The sequence below is a fragment of the Pseudorca crassidens genome, chromosome 10, assembly GCF_039906515.1.
Source record: "Pseudorca crassidens isolate mPseCra1 chromosome 10, mPseCra1.hap1, whole genome shotgun sequence".
Classification (NCBI taxonomy): Eukaryota; Metazoa; Chordata; class Mammalia; order Artiodactyla; family Delphinidae; genus Pseudorca; species Pseudorca crassidens.
Window position 1 is genome coordinate 103,538,663 of NC_090305.1, and position 19,690 is coordinate 103,558,352.

The 19,690-nt window shown below is 49.6% G+C and overlaps 1 protein-coding gene across 3 annotated transcripts in view; it reads right to left on the reverse strand.

The window, feature by feature from the left end:
- The window catches only part of FGD5 (FYVE, RhoGEF and PH domain containing 5), a 123,034-nt gene that overhangs the window by 94,999 nt on the left and 8,345 nt on the right, over nt 1-19,690 (reverse strand). For all 3 annotated transcript variants that reach the window (XM_067755565.1, XM_067755566.1, XM_067755564.1), the window contains exon 2: nt 9,880-12,565. In XM_067755565.1, the coding sequence (XP_067611666.1) occupies nt 9,880-12,449 (2,570 nt within the window). In that variant the 5' untranslated portion in view covers nt 12,450-12,565. The remainder of the gene's footprint in view (nt 1-9,879; nt 12,566-19,690) is intronic.

The following is a 19,690-nucleotide window of genomic DNA, read 5'->3' on the forward strand; positions in this document are numbered from 1 at the left end:
CTAAGGAAGCGTTAACCTCCTGCACAATATCATCCCTTTGACTACTAACGCAACAGTGTGCACTACTCTCTTTATATATAGTTTTTACATCATCCCCTGGACATGTGGATCTAAGCAAGGGGACAGTCATTATACTGTCCATTCTGAATGCCTACACTAAGGACATTTCCGTTCTAAAGATTCATACTCCATTGTGTGTCCTCACCTTTGACATCCGGAGGGGGGTCGATTCCAGTTGGGAAGTTCTCAAAGGGGGTGAATCAGAAAAAGGGAAGAATTTATACCTAAAGATACCTTCCTTCCCGTCCTGGCTCCATCACTTACTGGCTTACAAGTCATGTTACCACTCTGAACCCCAGTTTCCTCTTCTATTAAAAAAAGTGAAATTGGATAACTACTCCCAAAGGGACATCTAACAAATTAAATGTAGTGATGCACACAAAGTGAGAGGGAACCTCACAGCATAGTTGAAAGCACAGTTGCTGGAAACTGCCTGGGTTAAAATGCTGGCTCTGCTGCTGACCAGCTGTATGACCTTGGGCCCCTTATTGAACTTCTTTGTACCTTAGTTTCCTCATCTGCTGAGTGTAGATTTTTTTTAAAAAAGTATCTATGTGGCAAGTGGGTGTTTCGGATTAACTGAGTTAACACATGTAAAGGGTCTGAGACAGTATCTGGCATCTAGTGAACACGCAGCAAAGCCTCATCAGCTGTGGTGCACACAGCTCCCAGCAGCAAAGGCCAAGGCTGATGGTATTATTTTTTAATACCTGAGAAAGCCCTTGTGTGAGTATTATCTCTGACTCCTCAGGACAGCTCAGTGATGAAGGGACCATCATACCCCTGGAACCGGTGAGAAGACTGAGGCTCAGATGGGACAGGGGCAGAGCCGGACCCGATCTCATTCTCTTCCGGCCCTACTGCCGCCTCTCTGGTCCTGTCAGCTGTGTTGCCTACACGCCGTCAGGCACCCTGAGACCCCCACGCTGGGGAGATGCAGGCAGCCAGAGCCCTGGGTCACTCTACTCTGAGTGACTGTGCAGCCGCCGTGACTGGGGGCCATCACATTACAGAGGCTGCAGAGCGAGGCCTGTCATCATGCCTCGATCCCTTGATATTCAGACACCTTACTGGTGGGGCTTCTCTTCCCCCATTCGACCCCTCATGGCTGACAATAACTGTGCTAGAGAACTAGCTGATGACGCTCCCTTACGCTAAAACCTTCAATAGCTCCCTATGGCTCACAGATCAAATCAGTTTATGCAGGGAGCACAGGTCCAAATGTAGCACATTCGTTTTCAGGAATTTTCCCAGCCTTATCACCTCTCGGCCTCCCTCTGCTGGGCGCGTGTCCTCTCGGCTCCCTGGACCACCACCATTTTCTGTAAAGAGCACTCAGGTGTGGACTCAGAACCGTTGGCTCCAAGCCGGTCCAGAGCAATCACAGGTGAGAGAGAGACAAGATCCAGATGCTCAAAAATCACATAGCCAGGGGCAGAGCTGGGGCCCAAATTCAAACCTCCTTATACTCCCAGAACCATTCTCAATAGCAAATATTCTTTGCTGCATTTTCAAATTATTTGCTGATGACTGTAAACATACAAGTCTTAAAGAGTTCAGATAACTCCAACATTTTGGATCCTAACACTTCCTTCCAATGGCGTCTTATTAAAGTAAAATCCAAATCTTTTACAAAGGCCCCTGCCCACCCATCCCTGGTCACTCTCCCCACTGCGTTCTGCTCTCCAGCCACGTTGGACCCCTGGCCTCTCTACAAACCCCCAAGGGCCTCCAGCCTGAGGGCCTTTGTCCCTGCTGTTCCTCTACCTGGAACGCCCTTCCCCCTGATGAGGCCTGATCACCATTCAGGTTTCACTCCATGTCACCTCCTCAGAGAAGCCCTCCCTGACCACCCTGTCTAAACCGTACCTTCCACCAGTCACTTTCTATCACTCTGCTCTTTTTTCTTCTTTTTCACAAAAGAATAACCTCACTTGATATGAATTCAGTGAAGAAATGCACAAACTACAGAGATGACTTTTGCTCTCTGGCTGCATCCTTTGCATGGTACGCTTATCCCCAGTCCACGGGCCGGAAGACTGAGGCCCCGGACGTCAGCACCATGTACACTCAGGCTGGAACAAAGACTCCATGCCTCCTCTGGGGCTCAGCTGGTCAAGGAGACCAGCTGCTGACATTTCACCAAAGAACCCATGCAATAAGTCTGTCTGCTATTAGTGAGAATTATTCTCACACCTCCCACAGAGGGAAACCCTGACTTTATGAAGGTAAAACCACATTGTGATTAACAATCAGGATTTCATCTGCATTGTAGCTCTGTGAGGGAAAAAAAAATAGCTGGGGCTTTAATCTCATGCTAATAAATGTTCCAATCAGTGTGTTCCTGACACAATTTTCTTATTAGGGTCCTTCCATGTAAATTTTATTGCGTTTAATTAAAAATTATTGCTAAAAGAAACAGCTGCAGATGGTCTTATTTTAAGTCAGAAAATTAAAAACTGAATATTCTCATCAGTCAATTTCAACAAGAAGCACAGCCGCACGCAATAGGAATGTGATGGTTTTGAGATTATAATAATTTTTATGGCATTTCCAGGTCCTTTCAATGAAACTTAATGAAAGCTCTGCATGAGTTCATTTGTCAAAAACGTAATAATAATAGGAAAGCTCCCGGCTTGCACACCAATAGAAAGATACGAAGGAACACCACTGCTGGGCTGTGCCCAAAGCCCAGTGACGCAGCTCTCAGCACCAATGCAATCAGCCAGCAGGAGGCCTGGTTGCAACTCTGCCATATACCCACTCAAGGATGTGTAGCTGAGGCCGTAAATCACCTTTGTTTTACAAGGATGCATATTTTTGTTGCTGCAGCACTGTCTACGGTTGTAAAAAAATAAGTCAGCTTTTGCTGTCTCAGGGAATCACTTCACCGAAACATCTACTGCATTCTAAAGATGCTGGGGGCCAGGGAGGTAAGAAGGAGGGGCCCTCATGCTAGAGTCTGTGCTGGATTTCAGAATTTTAATTGCAGCCGCTGTCCTTGGTCTGGATTGTCCGTACAATTACCTCCCCCACCTTTGTTACTCGGCTTGTATCCTTTAACTTTTATTTTAGGGACTAAATTCTTATTATTTCTTGCTATGTCTTTGATTGGAAACCAGCGCCAGCCTTTCATCTATTTGGGACCAGACAGACTGTAAAAGGTAAACAACAGATTAAGAAGAGAAAGGCAAAGGCAGATACAGCTAGCCCTGGAGTGAACTGACACTGGAGGACTGGGCTGCTGTGCGCATTCTAGAGACGGAACACCACACGTCCCACTCCCTGCCACAGCCCCACGGGGTCTTCGTTTCCTCTGCAGGGGCTGGCGCAATGGCCTCCTGGCTAATGTCCCTGCTTCCCGTTGCTTCATCCCCTCCACTATCTATCCTGCCAACAAGGTGTCCAGTGCAATGCAGCATCCCCACCACGGCCCTGCCCTGCTGAAAACCAGCCAGGGTCTCCCCGCTGCCCTGGGATATCAGACAGGCTCATGGAGCCGAAATGTGAGGCACTTCCCGGCTGGGCCCCAGGCTGCCTTCCCAAGTTCACCTCGCAGGCGTGGACACTGAGCTCCACCTCAACACTTCATGGTCTTTTCTTACCCCCGACTCCTGCCCAGGCTTGTGCTCCTCCCCGACTGTGTGTCTCCATCATGAACACTTTGCTGTGCCTCTGGCAATACCCGCGGATAGCCCAGACAGTGAGGGCTCCCCGCTGCCCCTCCTCAGAGCTGTCTGGATGGACCTCTAACAGGACCTTTATTACGCTAGGTTCTAAGGACCTCGGTCTGCCTTTCTCCCCAGCCAGACGGAAACACCCTGAGGGCAGGAACCGTCACCCTCCAGTGCTAAGAACAGCAGCCGATGTTTAGTGGTTGGCCGGTGAGGGAATTAGCTGAGCCAGTGCAACCTTCTACCACCAACTGGGGACGAGAAAAAGATGGTGCAAGTTTAGTACTTGAGGCTTTCAACCCAGTCTCCCCAATGCAGTCTCTGTGTCTGCAGATGATGGGAACTGTTTTCCAGAATAAAGATATCGAAGGACATGCTGAACTAAGGTTAGGTTATTTTCACTGCAGCTTCACCTGCTAAAAACCACAGTCCTGCGTGTGTCTGTCTGTGCTCATACCTTCTTCTACCTCCATATGTGGAAACCCTACTTTTCCTTCAGTGCCTGTTCAAATGTCCCCTTTTCCACGAAGCTATTCCACCCTCGTCTAGACTCCTACTCTTTGGGTTCTGAGCATCTCCGATCTTGCATTTCAGGGACTTGGGTCTAAGTCCTCTTCCAACCACCCAACTGTACCTGCGCTGAGGCCGGTGACGGTACTGGGTCCACCTCTCCACCTCCTCCCACACATCACTTAGCACAGTTCCTACTCAGAATTGCTCATTTCTCGAATGGTCGTCATCGGCAAGCCAAAATATTCAATCCCCTGGATGCACCCACTGCGGGTCCTCATCTCGCGCTGTACCACGTGGCCAATCCACAAACTCCACAAAGCATGTAATTCGAGCTGCATTCCAACAGGGAACAGCTCTGGAGGAGAGCCTGAAATGCTGGGCCTCGGCCCACCCACAGCTCTCTCTGGAAGGCACTGCTGCTCCAGGCTGAATCGTCTGAAGCTCCCCTTATGAGTGGTACAGACAGCTGCTCTAACCCAGAGCTCCTCCTGGCTGCTCCTCGGGCACAAGGGGCCACAGGAGGGCCAGGGTCCCCCCGAGGCCCTGAGGGAGGGAAAGACATCTGAGCACTGCATTAGCAAGTCCCAGGAGAGGCTGTCAGTCTTCTTGATGAGTTGCCAAGAGAGAAGTAAACCCACCAGCCTTGAGAAAAGAGAATGTCCTTCTGCTTCTCCTCTGGACCAACAAGCAAGGCTACCCCAGCCTAACTCCTGCAAGCAAAGACACTTCACAGCGGTTGGATGGAGACCACCAGCTAACGTGGCATTTTTCAACCAAAGAAACTAGGACGTGGAAAGAGCATTCGGTCGAGAGGCAGAAAGACTGGGGTTTGAAGCTTGGTTTGGCTACTTACTACCTGTGTGACAGAGGATGGTTTATACCACTTCCCTGGGCCTCAGTTTTCTCATCTGGAAAAATAGGAACTGGAAATTCCTAAGGTGCCTAACTAATCGTGAGTTACAAGTGAAGTAATAGCTACAGTCAGAGTCACAGAGTAGGCACCTCTGCTAGCGAGATTACGGAATCAAAAAGCCCTGGTCCTGGGTCCAATTCAAGGCTGCTTAGGCTGTTGCCTGCAGCCCCAACTCCATCTCACGCAGAAGGCAGAGGCAGTGCTGACACCACACGCCACCACCGAAGCTCACGAGTTCACCCCTGGTCCTGGTTTATGGATGGGAGGTCCTGAACATTGAGTCAAACACACGCAGAACAGTCGTATGTGAGAGAGACAGAGAGATACTCCCTCAGTGAAAGGGACCCGATTCCCCACCTGCATCCACTGCTGTGTGACCTTGATCATGTCACTCGATAACAGCTAGTGCCTAGTGAACATTTCACTCTGTGCTGCATTAATTCATTTCGTCTTAATGACATTGTGAGGCCAGTACTACTATCATCGCCTTTTACAGGTAAAGAAACTGCGGCACAGAGAGGTAAGTCACAGGAAGTGGTGGAGGGCGGACTGAAAGCCACGCAGCCTGGCAGGAGCCTGCACGCTTAGCCACCGTGCTCTCACAGGCTCTCCCTGGGCTGCCGTGTCCTCATCTGTAAACATAAGCCACCAGAAATGCATCAGCAACAATATGCATCAAGAGTTGGAGAGGGCGCTGGAAAGGGATAAGAAAAAGCCAGTGCAGCAGTACGTTAATGTAAAATCTAGGAGGTGGGCGTATGGACATTCACTGTTAAGCTCTTTCTACTTTCCCGTAAGTCTGAAAGTTTTCATGATGAAATGGGGAAAAGGGGCCTCGGGGATCTGTGTTGAGGTATAACACTGAGTGATTAAAGGAGACTCATCATCATGCAAAAAGCAAACTTACAATTATGGGGATTTAAATGAGACACTCAGGACAAAGCAGTGTGTGGTGTTTTGCATCAAATGGATACTGAATAAGCGTACACAAAGCACCCCAAACTGTGTTTCAGAGTATACTTAATAAATGATAGTTCTTTCCCCCAGTGAAGCTCAAAATCACCAACTCATCGACATGCATTTATTAAGCTCCTAGTGCATAACCAACATACTGAGGTCCTGCGGGATATTCAGAAGTAAAGACTGGGTTCCCCAACCAAGAGTCCTGACTGAGGACATAAAACACCCTATTTGAAAAGGATGAGTGTTGGACTGAAAACATTTTTTGTGCGTATGAGAGTCAATTCAGGAAAAAAAAGAATGCTTTGGGGATGCACTTTAAACCAAAGGATAACGAAACCTCTTTTACATATGGGGGTGGGGAAGTGAGGACTGTACATAGGTAACAATGTATACGCTTTTATTTTATGAGATAGAAAACGGTTAATAAAATATTGTTGTAGCTTCGAAAATGCTATTATCTGTGTATACAAATCTCAAAGGAAGTAACTGTGTAGAAGAAACTTTATAATCATCCATCAGACCCGGAGCTGCTGCTCAGATTTAGGGATCTCTAAGGGCTCTCGGAATTCTATTACATACTCAAAACATTTCTTGAAGGGAGGCACTGTCAGCGGAAAAAGGACTCGGATTTAAATAACATTGAATCACACCACGAGAGAGTTATTCCCTTCTCAATCCACCTGAATCCTTCTGATTATGCCAAGTAGAAAGTCTCCGTGTGGTGCCAGGATGCCTTTAACACCTCTCCCTGTTTAACGAAGGGACCAACCTCCCGCTCACAGCCTTGGCAACTAATAACCTCAAGCTAGACTTTACCCGTGCTATTTTAATTTCTTTGTATCCTACTTTTACAATTGCCTTCTTCTATTTGTGACACCTAATACTGCTTTTCCATTTCCCAACAGTGGCATAAAATTTCCTTTTTAAATATTTTTAATGTAAAAAACATGGACTGATTTAAAGAAAAGCAGTGAGTGATAGCGCAGGTGGTTGAGAAGTACAGATGGGCTCCAATCCTACCGTTTTACAGAGAAGCGACCGGGGCCCAGCCTCCTCCAGGATCCCACAGCAAGTCAGTGACGGGGTGGGCTCTGAACCCGCACGTCCTGCAGCACTGTCCTGCGCTCTTCCAGGACTGTCAGTATTTATTTTGGCTTCTGCCTCTGATCTTCACACTGAAGCAAGGTCTGGGGCAGGACAGGCAGCGGAAGGAGGAAGGAACTGTCTCCCACCCTCTCGTCCTGTCCTGTCCAACCCCAAGCACCCCTGGGCACGTGTCTCAGGTCAGTGGCACCCCTCCGCTCGGTTCTCAAAGCCCTTATTCAGGCGAAGAAGCATGGCTCCTCACCCCGTGGCAGTTCCCCCTGCCTCTCAATTTTGTGTATCTGAAGCCGCCCTTGCCCAGACGTGTTCCCGCCCAGGGTGGGGATGTCTCTCTCCCTCTGCTTCCATCTGTTTCATGCAGGGAAGCGGAAGAAAGCTTTGCTCACTGATTGATATCCAAGAGGATGTGGTTCCTGCACGGGAGATTCATCCCAGTCAGCCTGACCTTCAGGGAAATAAATTCAGAGTGGGGCAACAGTGCTTTTGAAATTCAGAGTCTGACGGTTGAGTCAGACCCTAGGCCAAGGCCCTAGGCTGTAGCACCAAATGTGAGATAATACAGGGAAAGCACTAGCACGGTGCCTGGCACAGTAAGCAGTCAGGATACGGTAAGTATTAGCATTTTCTTGGGTATTTTATTCCCTTAATGTCATTATAGTTTGGATGAAGGGAGCTTTTTTGTTTTTTGGACTAAGTACAGATCAAGGCAACAAGGCCTTTGCATATGGCCAAGTAGCCTGTGCACTGCACAACCCCAGGGGCAGCATATTAGACGAAAAGGTGAGTGGGACCCTGGGGTTGTGCAGTGGGCAGCCTGAACAACCAGACCTGGCATCCTTCAGCATAATGCACTACAAATTCCTGAACCAAGAGTCAGGAAATCTGAGTCCTGACACTGATTTCTCCACTAAATTGCTTAGAGATTTTAGGCAAGTCTCTTTCCCTCTCTGTGCCTCAGTTTCCTCCTCTGTAACGGGACCAAATGTTGGCTGAAGTTCCCTTCCAGCTATGAAATTCTGTGATTCAACAGAAGCAGGTTTCAATTTCCGAAGGACAGTCATACAAAAGAGGAAATGAGCTCAGCTGCCTGGCTTGAGGGGAAAGAGCCAGCATGAGTGGTGTAGGGATATTAGAGAGAATAGCTTCTGTCTCAGTGGGATAGGGACATTAGGGAGAGATAGCTTTTGCCTCAGGCAGAAAGAAAAACTTAATCAGAGTACCTAGCAACAGACGAGGCACCTCTGGGAGGTGGTGAGTTCCCTGTGGCTTGAGGAATTCAAGCACAGACCCAGTTAAGAGAGGGACCTATCAGACATGGGAGGTTTGACCGTACGCTCTTTGAGGTCCTTCCCAGCATGGAGATTTCATGGTTTCAAAGCCTGGTTCTATTTTCATTAGTGCTGGAGGCATTCAGCTAGGGTTGGGTCTTGTCAAACCCCGCTGATAACTATTAACGCAATGAACTTGTCTGCTCTCCCGCTCCCACCCTCTTAAAGTTCGCACACATCCACATTCTCCAAATTAAATTGGATCCCTCCGGTGGCACTGATGTCTACCTTTGCTCTGGCAAACAAACCTAGGAAGAACCAATTCATAGCCTTACCCAGACTTGGGGCAGGGAGAAGATGGAGCCAGTGTGGGGAACCACGTGAAAAATTCAGGAGAATAAACCACACAAACACTTCTAGTGTCTACACTCCAGAGAAAACTAATGCTAATTGCAAATCATTCTTATCTATTCATTACTGCAGGTCCCCTGGGAATTCCGAGCAGCAACAGCTGTGCCCAGCTGCGATGAGTTTCTGCACAGGAGGGGAAAGAATCAGGTTTCCTTTAAAATCACCACCATTCTGACTTTTCATTAATTCAGATCAGGTGCCCCCAAGCGTGTAAATGGTCGAGGCTGAATCGCAGTGCCTTTAAGTTGCATCCATGGTGCATAAAAAACAGCAAGATTTGGCAATTATCCACTTGGGATGGTCAACAGGACATTCAGTCAGTCTCGGGAAGGTGGGGTCAGAAAACCGCCACTGTTGTCAATAATTGCAGTGTTTCACGCTCACTTCCAAGGTGACTGAGTCCAAAAAAAAAAAAAAAAAAATCAGCCTGGACGTACCTCTTAAAGACCTCTATTCAGAAATTTAGCTCAGGGCACCCTTAGCTCTTTAAACAATTTAAATAAATTGTCTTTTCTAGTTCCTTTGAACAGAGTATATATTGACACAATAAAAAGGTCTCAATCTCAATTTAGGGTATTTTCCTGATGGTGAAAGATGTTTAGTTTGACAAGATTCCAGAACCTTCTCTTTTGGTGACTTTCCCAGAAGGGACTAGTAAAGCCATCTACCTAGGAGATGAGAAATGTACCCCAAATAATAGAAATACATACACTCACATGGGCACTATATTTGGCATCTTAGCCAAATACTTTCAAACAGATTAGGTACTCTCATCTTTTCAAACACTCTGCCTAGAGGTAGCACAAATCCATTTCCCAGATGAAGTAACTGAAGCCACTCACCCCAAGCCACAAAGCTAGAGAGAAACAGAGCCTGAGGCTAAAAAGCAAGTCCGTTCTGTCCCCTACGCCTAAGCTTGCCTCTCGGATAGTTACACCTGGCGAACAGCAAAGGAAATGTCATTTCACAGTACCTTTCTGCCTCCTGGTCTGCACTCTGCTGTTTGCTCTCGAAGGCGTTGAAGCTGCTCATGTCCACATAGCCGTCATTCTCGTTTGCTGTGGACAGGGCTCTGCTCTGATCTTCAAACAGCTTCGTAAACGTCCCGGCCCTTGGGGGCCTCCGAGGTGGAATCTGGATATTTTCATAGTCCGAGTTCATGGCCGGGATGTTCTCGTAGTCCGAAGTGTCAGCGTTGGGGAACGAGATGGAGCGCGGCTTGGTCAGGGGCAGGGGCAGAAAAGGAGGCCGGGAGCGGTCCTCGAAGGACTCCACCCTGGACACCGTCCTGCTGAAGGGGACGCCCTTCCTCTTGCCGTCCCTGTAGAAGATGAGGGAGGAGGGCGAGTCGCAAGCCCGGAGCTTGCCGGTCCTCGCTCTGAGCTGCGGGGAGTTGCTGAGGCTCCTCCGGTCCATCTCCAGGAGCCGGGCCGGCCCATGGTAGCTGGACTCTGAGGAGGACCTGGACGAAGACACGTTGACGTCCACGTGCACCTTGCTCTCTGTCTTCTTCTTAAACGTCAGCGCCAGGAACCGCTTAAAGGACGGCTTCTTCTTCTTGGTGTGCTTGTCCGGGGGCTCACTCTCCACCAGGAGCGAGGGGGAGCTCTTTGTGATGGGCTTTTTGGTGATGCACGCCAGGTCAAAAGGGGGCGGGATGTCAACCACGGAAGACGGGGTGGAGGTGCCGCTGGATGGGAGGTGGCCCCTCTGAGAGAAGCTGCCAGAGGAGCCAATCACGCAGGGCAGAGAGAGGTTGTCGTCCTTCCTCTTGATCCCGTGGCCGTCTAGGCCACACGCCTCGGGCTCCCGGCACAGGGACATGGGGATCTCTCGGCCTTCCACGGAAAACGATCGCGGGTACAGAGTGAAGGCTCTGGGCTTTGCTGGCAAGGCCCTGCCGACGTCCAGCGGCTTCCCCTCCAATGACAGGACCGCCTTCCTCGCCTCCTTGGTGACACCCCCAATGCCAACGGCTGATGAGCCAGCTTCCGGTCCCGTTTCTTCCGGGACAGTTTCTGGGACGTAGCCAGCCATCTTCCCGGAGTGGGGCCTGGCCCTCGTGGTGACATTCTTCCTGTCGATGGGGACCAGGCTGCCCTCCGCATCAGAGCTCACCTCTTCCTTCAATCCACAGCCATTCGCAGTGCCCGAGGCAGCCTGTGCCTCAGGCTTCTCCTCCTCCCCAGGGTCCACCCCGCACGCCATGCCAACGCCCATCTCATAGGGGTTGGCGAGCGCGTCGTCCATGGCATCCTCCTCCTCTGGCATGACCACCACGTCAGGGACAGAGGGTCCCTCCCCGGCGCCACCCTGCAGGGAGCCACGCCGGCCACATCCAGGCCCAGCCACGGGGTCCTGCTGCGCCCGTTCCCCTGACCGCGGCTCCTGCTCGGACTCTAAGCTTTGTGCTGACTCGGAATAAGGAGAGCAGCTCTCGCTACAGAAAGAGGTGCTCTCGCTTGGGAAGAACTCGTAGGGACGTCCTGAGAGTGGAGCCACAAAGTCGTCCACACAGTCCCTCTCGAAAGGAATGATCTGGCAGCTCTCCTCAGCTCCTTCATCCTGCACAGGGTCCTCACCTTCTTGAGGGTCCCCTCCTGCCTCCTGGGTGACCACTGCTGTTGCTTCTGGGTCAGGTTTCTCTTTCTGATCAGCTGGCTCATCCTGACCATCCTGGCCACCACCTCCTGGGGCATCTTCACACGCCTCCTGGGAGATGTCAGGGCTGTCTGTGGCCACCTCCGCCTCCGGGACACCGGGGGCCAACCCCTCGTTCTCTGGGGGCTCCTCGCTGCCATCGGCAGCGTCCCGCTCAGGGGGCCCGTCAGAGCCCACACACTCGTCTGATGCCCCCAGTTCTGTGTTGGTGCGGCCTTCCTCACCATCCTCCTCTGACTCCCCGGGTGTCACAGGCGGCCTGGGCTCCTCACCACGAGCTGCTGGGTCCTCTGCATCTAGGTGAGTTAGAATGATATCGCTTGGAAGGACCGCCTCTCCATCCCCAGCACCCCCGTCCTCCAGGCTGTACACGCTGTGTTCTTCCACCTGCTTCTCCTCGTCGTCACTTGTGAACTTCTGCTCCTCTGCCCCCGGGGCACAGGCACAGTCCTCCACCTCCATGTTCTCAGGAGTGGGGGTGACGCCTCCATCGTCCTCTCCACCCAGCACCGCTTCAGCCGGGGCTGCCCAGTCCTCTGCAGCTGCTGCCCCTTCCTGCTCACACTCCTTGCCTCTCTCTTGGCACTCCTCCCCACCGCTGGCCTCTGGAGGCACCGTGACTGCATTCTCCACGGAGCCCCCATCCCTGGGTCCATCCTCTGCTGCCGGAGCCCCGGGGGCCACGATGTAATCCTCGTCTGCCTCGGGCTCGGAGCATTCCGGGGTGGACCGGTGCTCGTCGTAGAGCCCCCTGTCTACGCAGGGCAGCTTCCCATTGCTGCATTTGTTCAAGCTGTTGATCATGTAGATGCTGGCCCTCCACTCACTGGGGGTAGCCAGCCTGGGCTTTGGGGCGATGGGGGGTTTCGGCCCCCTGGACATGGAGTTGGGACTGTGAAGACACTCGCGCCGGGGTGACGAGGAGAATTTGGGTGCCGTCACTGGCGTGAGGGGACTGGCAGCCTTCGGCTTAGGAGCAACTGGTGGTTTGGGTGAATCTAAAGGATGAGAATAAGAAAAGGAGAGAGAGAAGGTACAGTTACCATTATTTCCTTCCACTCAGAGTCTCCTACTTACCATTCACAAGAGAACACCGAAGATGGTTTCCCAACCCACGTGAACCCAATCTACCATGTTCTGTCAGGTTTACACCCTCCACCAACATCTTTAAAATCCCTCGACCTTCCAATAAAGATTCATTCTGTAAACAAGGTGAAGAGATCTTTCTTCTATGCACAGGCCAGCTAACAGAGCCCAACTGAATGACACCCTGTGCTCCTCAAATAAAGGTGTCCAGGTCGTTGCACTCATCCACTCAACAACGACGCAGTAAATGCTTTCGATGTGCACCGGCCCATGAGACACTGCTGGTCCCAACAGTCAGATCCCTGCTGCCCTCGTGGAGCCCACAGTCATTCCACCATTCATTCATTCTTCTATCTATATACGCAGCACTGCAGATGGCAGAGGCTTCTAGGACCAAGAAGAGAAGAACACCTCTGCTGAAGACTCACAATTGAATCAGGGAGACAAGACTAACAGAACAAGTGGAGGACTGAGCCACAGACCCTTGGAATATGATGACTGAATATCTCCCTCCCTCCAGAATGATACACCACAGGCTTGGGATGGTGGCATATGATTCTTCTGAGGGTCACCTCTGAATTCTACATGCTTCAAGACTGGTTTCCAGCTAACTGCCCTGCCTCCAAATTTCACAGGAGAAATTATATGGTATTTTCCAACATGGGATATTTGCAAAAGGCCTTATCCCCTGTGGATGTTGAGGATCTATCAGCCATGGCAGAATAAAAGATGTCACACAACATGCACGTGTGACAGGAGTTACGGAAGCACGAGTTGCCATGGCTAGGGAAGACCTCTCGGAGAAGGTGAAATTTCAGCTCACTTTTGCAGGACTGGAGGGACCTGGACAAGCGGAAGGAGTAAGGGAGGAGTCGCCCACTTCCAAGTTCAGCACCTCTCCTGCCACAGCCAGCCCATGCCTTCACACCTCCTGCCGTGCCTCCGAGCCCCTGTCCACACTGCAGGCAGGGTGAGGAATGCAGATTTTCATAAAATGCAACTCCATCCTGCCAACTTCACTTCAAAAGCACTGCCTGGCTGTTCACTGCCCAGGTTTAGGATGTACAGGTCCCCCCTTCAGTCCAGTCTCAACTCCCAGTTCCATCCCCACTAAGCCCTGGGTGTGATACAAAGCAGCCCCAGCATGCCAGCCCGGCTTGTGACAGAAGGAAGACTGAGCACAGGGTCTGGAGGTCTGTCAGCAAACTCTCCTCCTCCCCATACATTTGACTCCCAGCTCAATCCTTGCAGCATCTAACCCTGGTCATCTCTAATCCAGGGCTGTCTGACAAATATAAACGTGAGCCCCATTTATCATCACACACGTAATTTTTAATTTTCTCATAGCCACATTAAAGAGTCAAAAAGAAACAGGTGAAATTAATTTTAACAGTACATTTTTCAACTCAATATATCCCAAATATTATCATTTTGGACATTATCATGTGATCAATGAATCATGTTTGCATCAACATGTAATCAATACACAAAAGTCATTAACAAGGTATCTGACACTCTTGTTTGTCCTAAGTCCTCGAAATCTAAGGTATATGTCACACTTGCAACACATCACAATTCAGACCAGCCACACTGCAAGTGTTCAGTGGCCACGCGAGGGTGGTGGCTATGGGGCCAGCTAGCACAGCTCTAACTGATTTTAACCCATCTCCATGGGACTGTCCCACTGGCCCCTCAATTTCAGTATATCTGAGGCCAAAGTCAGTATCATCCCCCCCAAACTGGCACAGCTATGCAAAATTCAGCTGAGGAGCCCCAAAGGAAATAAAAAAGGCCCAGGACAGCAATAATATAGGGTTATAAAGCCCATGCACTCTGGCCCTGGAAGGGCCTGATTCCAGACCCTCTGTACATTGCTCATAAATCTGTTGAACTTAGTTGTATGGTTTCCCAGGACACAGCTAATTAGTGGGGGGTGGAGGTGCAGGGAGAGCGGCAACACTGCCAGTTGTAAGATGTGGTAGCAAACAGCAAGAAATGGAGAGAAGAGGCACAGCTGTCAAGACTTTAAAGGCTAAAGCAACCACTGCATAAACGCCCTAACCCACACCTACATTCATCCGCACCAACGCCCAGGCCAGCCACTGGCATCCGGATAATAACCCAGAGTCTTCAAGATAAAAGAAGTGACTTCCCAACTTTTTGTTTCCATACGCAATCAAATATATCCTAATTTAGAAAAATTTCTGTCCAATTTAGTTTAAAACAAACTCGAATATTTGGAGCTTAAAGAGCTACCTGTCAATGTGGAGTAACAGGGTAATAATAAGCCTTTGGAGCCTGGTGGTCTGGGTTCAAATTCCACCGTTGCCACATATAAGCTATGAAACTGACTCTCAGATTCCTCATCTGTAAAATGGGTTCAACAGTAACACCTATTATGAAGAGGTTGTTATGAAGATTAAAAGATATATATTAGCAGGCCTTTGCATAGACAGGTGTTCTCAATAAGCAGTAGCTATTATTGTTCTACTAAAGTCAGTCCTTCCCTACCCCACATCTTTCCCTGGTATAAGTCTTGCTCTAAACAGATATATGATGTAATACGAGCTTCACGCTCTCAACATCAGGTGTCAGGCATTGGCATGAAATTATTCTTTGGGGGTGGGGATTCTCACTTCTCATCCTTAACAGGTGGTATTTCACATGGGCACCACGAAACCTGACAGAGGTCATGGAAAATGACCGTCACCTAGGCTGCATCGCTCCCACCGCCCCCATCCTTCATCCAATCAAGCTATTGATCTGTGGGCGCCATCTCCTCAGAAAAGATTACAGTGGGTGTCTGAGGCGTGATCCTGAAAGAAAATGCCTTCCCCACAGGAGCCCCTAAGGAGTGACAGGTACACAGTGTCCATGCCCTGCTTCCAGCTCTAGAGCTCAGGGCGTTTCATCCACATCCCCTCTGAGATCAAAGGATGCCAGAGTCAGAAAGGCCTCGTCTGACACCTCATTGAAAGATGAGGAAACTGAGGCACAGAAAGGGTGGGTGACTGGCCTGGAATACTCAGCGAGTCCAGAGCAGGGCCCCGGTAGAATGGTTTTTTTTTTTTTTTAATAATAGGATTTTTAAAATATATACTTATTTATTTGGCTGCGCCGGGTCTTAGTTGCAGCATGCAAGATCTTCCTTGTGGCATGCGGGATCTTTAGTTGCGGCATGTGGGATCTAGTTCCCAACCCGGGGTCGAAGCCAGGCCCCCTGCACTGGGAGCGTGGAGTCCTAACCACTGGACCACGAGGGAAGTCCCAGAATTGGGGGTTTCTTGCTTCCTGGTCCACTCCCTTGAACCTCTGCCTTCACCTTTCTGCCACTGAGCATTTCTTCTACAGTGCAGACTCAGGGCTCCCAGCAGAGAAGGGCAAAACGCAGGAAAACTGAGGCCAGGGAGACCAGGGACCACTAACCAGGTGAGAAATTCACATAAGGCTGAGTTAGAAGGACTAACTGTGACCATAAAGTGAATGACTGGCTTTCCTTTGCTCCTATCCACTTTTTTTTAATCCATTAAATAGGTATTTATCGAGCACCTACTATTTGCCAGACACTCATCTAGACTCTTTAGATACATCAATAAACAAAACACTGTGTAGATGCTGCTTAGCCTTGAGCAGAAGGCCATGCACACTCCAGCTAGTGTGATGAACAAACTAGAAGTGGTGAGGATGGAAGGAGGGAGAGCAGGCAGGAGGCGCCTGCGATAATCCAGGCCAGAGAAGATGGAGGCCTGGACCAGGCTGTAGCAGTGGAAGTGGTAAAAAAAAAAAAAAAGAAAAAAAAAGAAAGAAAGAAAAGGTCAGATTCCAAATATGAAGGTACAGCTGGTGGGATTTACAGACAGTTTGGATTTGGGATGTAAGAGAAAGAATAATAAAGGACAACACGAAGGTTTTGAGTCACAGCAACCAGAAAAGTGAATTTGTTACCAACTGAACTGGGGAAGGCTGCAAGTGCCAGGGGAGGAAACCAGAATTTCGATTGGCACGTGTAACATCTGAGTTGCCTATCACAGCCCCGGGAGGAACTGTCAGTGGGCTCTCGGATGGACCAGCCTGGGTTCCCGGGAGAGGCCTGGAGGCAGCCATCACAGAGACAGGATTAAGGCATGAGCCGGGTGAGCCCACCAAGTGACTGAGCGGGGGCAGAGACAAGAGCAGGGCCCAGGAGGGAGCCCCAGTGGCCCAAAGGTTATGAGAAGGAGCCAGCAAGAGAGACAGAAGAGGGAGGAGAGAAAATGAAGAGTGTGAGAGCTTCTAGGTCTGCTCCCTCCCTGCTTCCCTCACAAAGAGGAACCACATACAGCCCCTGCCCTCAGTACAAGGGTCTCAGACCAGTTCTGCCCAGAGAAGACCCAGGGGACAGATAGCACCAGGGTGCATGCTGAAGGACAGGGAGGATTTTAATAATCAAAAAAGAGGTTGGATATGATCCAGCAATCCCACTTCCTCAGCATATATCCAGCGAAAACCTAATTTGAAAAGATACATGCACCCCGACGTTCACTGCAGCACTATTTACAATAGCCAAGACATGGAAGCAACCAAAATGTCCATCAACAGAGGAACAGATAAAGAAGACGTGGTACATGTAAACAATGGATTATTACTCAGCCACGAAAAATAATGAAATAATGCCATTTGCAGCAACATGGATGGACCTAGACATGATCATACCAAGTGAAGTAAGTAGGACAGGGAAAGACAAATATTGTATGATATCATTTATATGTGGAATCCAAAAAAAATGATACAAATGAACTTATTTACAAAACAGAAACAGACTCACAGAAAACAAATTTAAGGTTACTAAAGGGGAAAGGTGGGGGAAAAAATAAATTAGGAGTTTGGGATAAGCATATACACACTACTATATATAAAATATATAACCAACAAGGACCTACTGTATAGCACAGGAAACTCTACTCAATATTCTGCAATAACCTATATGGGAAAAGAATCTGAAAAAGAATAGATACATATATATTGTATAACTGAACTGCCTTGCTGTACACCTGAAACTAACACAACGCTGTAAATCAACTATACTCCAATATAAAATAAAAATTAAATTAAAAACATTTTAAAACAAGAGGTTGGGTGTTCCAGGCAGAAGGAACAGAATGTGCAGAGGCCCAGAGACAGTTAGATGCAAGCCCTTTGGGAGTAAAGAGTCCAGTTTGGCTGAGCTTTAGAGAATGGCAGGGATGGGGCAATTACAGGATAAATCAGAGCAGGGCTTTCCTCCTCTGGGCTGAGCTTAACTTTCTGACTGTCCAGAACCCAGCATGGACGGAACTGCTGGACCCTCTGGCTGCTGCATGAACCTTCTCTCTCTCTGTAACACAGAGCCTGGGGGGGCACAGCCTCCCCACCCTGAGGTACCAACTCCCAAAACCTCCTGGCAATTTGCTACACCTGAGGATGACTCGAATGCAGAATACCCTTTGAGCCAAGAGGCCAAGAGTTAACTGGGGGTGGGGAGTCACAGTGACAGGAGGAAGAGATTTTTAAGAGCTTCTGGTGATAGAAATCATCCCCAGCCAGGCCCCTGGTACCAGTTTATATTTTCTCTCTCTATTTTAATTAAATATCTGCCACTCACACATCCATGTTGCTGTTCCCTTGCCGGCTCTGCAGAGTTTAAATCAGAAGAGGTACCGAGAGGGGCACTGGACTGGGAGTCAGAGCTCTGATCTCCACTCCTGGCTCTGCCTTTAACTGAAGGGGAGACCTTGGGCAAGTCCCCTCCCCTCTTTGAGCCTCAGTTTCCACATGTGCAGAGTGAGGGGACTGCACCAACCAGTCAGTAAGTGCCTTCTGCTTGCTCTGGCCGACAACAGCCTTTTAAACTCATGGCTTTTCTGATGACGTCCCCTGACATTCCCATCTTCAGCCCCTGTGTCTGTTTCAACTGCAGTTCACCATACTCCCCCTGGAACTCTCATAACCGTATGTTCCAAGAGTAATTATCTTCCAATTTCACCTTCCAATTGCATCTTAATTTAACTTTCATTGCTGGGTGCCTGCTGGAATGTCCCAGCGAAGCCTGATGATTTCTAATTAGGCTGCTGTTAGGCTAGTCCAGCGATGCACGACAGCGCGGGAAGAGCATGGGTCCCCAGCTCAGACAGACCTGGACTCCAACCCCAGCTCTGCCGCACACTGGCTGTGTCACAATAACTAAGAGGATGGTGGTTACGAGATTCAGTCCCATGGAGTCTATGAACCACTATGCTGCATGATCGGGAACTTCAGAGCCTGGCACACAGAAATCATTATATGAGGTCTAGGACTGCCGTCACACTGCAAAAGTAACCAGGTTTATGCTGGAGGCAAATGACTGGATGGCAGATTTCCTGGGACCAAACCTGCCTTTACGTGTATTCCGGCTCACTCCATCCCCCAGATTCTCAGAGAAGGGAGGGCTTGCCCAAGCCTCATGCAGGGAAACGTGGGAATACCGGATCGGCTCTCACCATTGTTTTAAGCGAGTTTTATTAGGAGTGTAGGAAAGAGCTAGCCTGGCTCTGTCCAGGCTGTGCCAGATCAGGCAGCAGTCCACCTCCTTCCTACAAGGAGTGGCTGGCTGGGCGCTGAGACCCTGCCCCAGCCTTTTCCACTACTCAAAAGGGGAATCCCTGCTCCCACTCCCACCTCCTACCCTGCGACCAACACTCACTCACTGTCCAGGTGCGTACATGCCCAGCAAAACAGGGCCTGGACACAGGGAGGCGGCTACCACACTCCCAGGCCCCCAAGTCTCTCCTTTGTCAGATCAATCCAGCCAAACGTCTCCCATCTGCACCTCACTCGTAAGACAATGACTTTTTTCATCAAAAAGATTATACAAAGAAAAAGCCCACAACACACACACAAACACACACTTTTTACACATACTCAGGGCAGCAGGATATGGTTCTAAGACAGCCAAAATGGTGGCTTCCTGTTTCTTCAGGGATGTGTGTTTTGGAGTACGGATTCGGACAAGGGTGTTGGTCGGAGAGAGAGCTGCCTTCTGC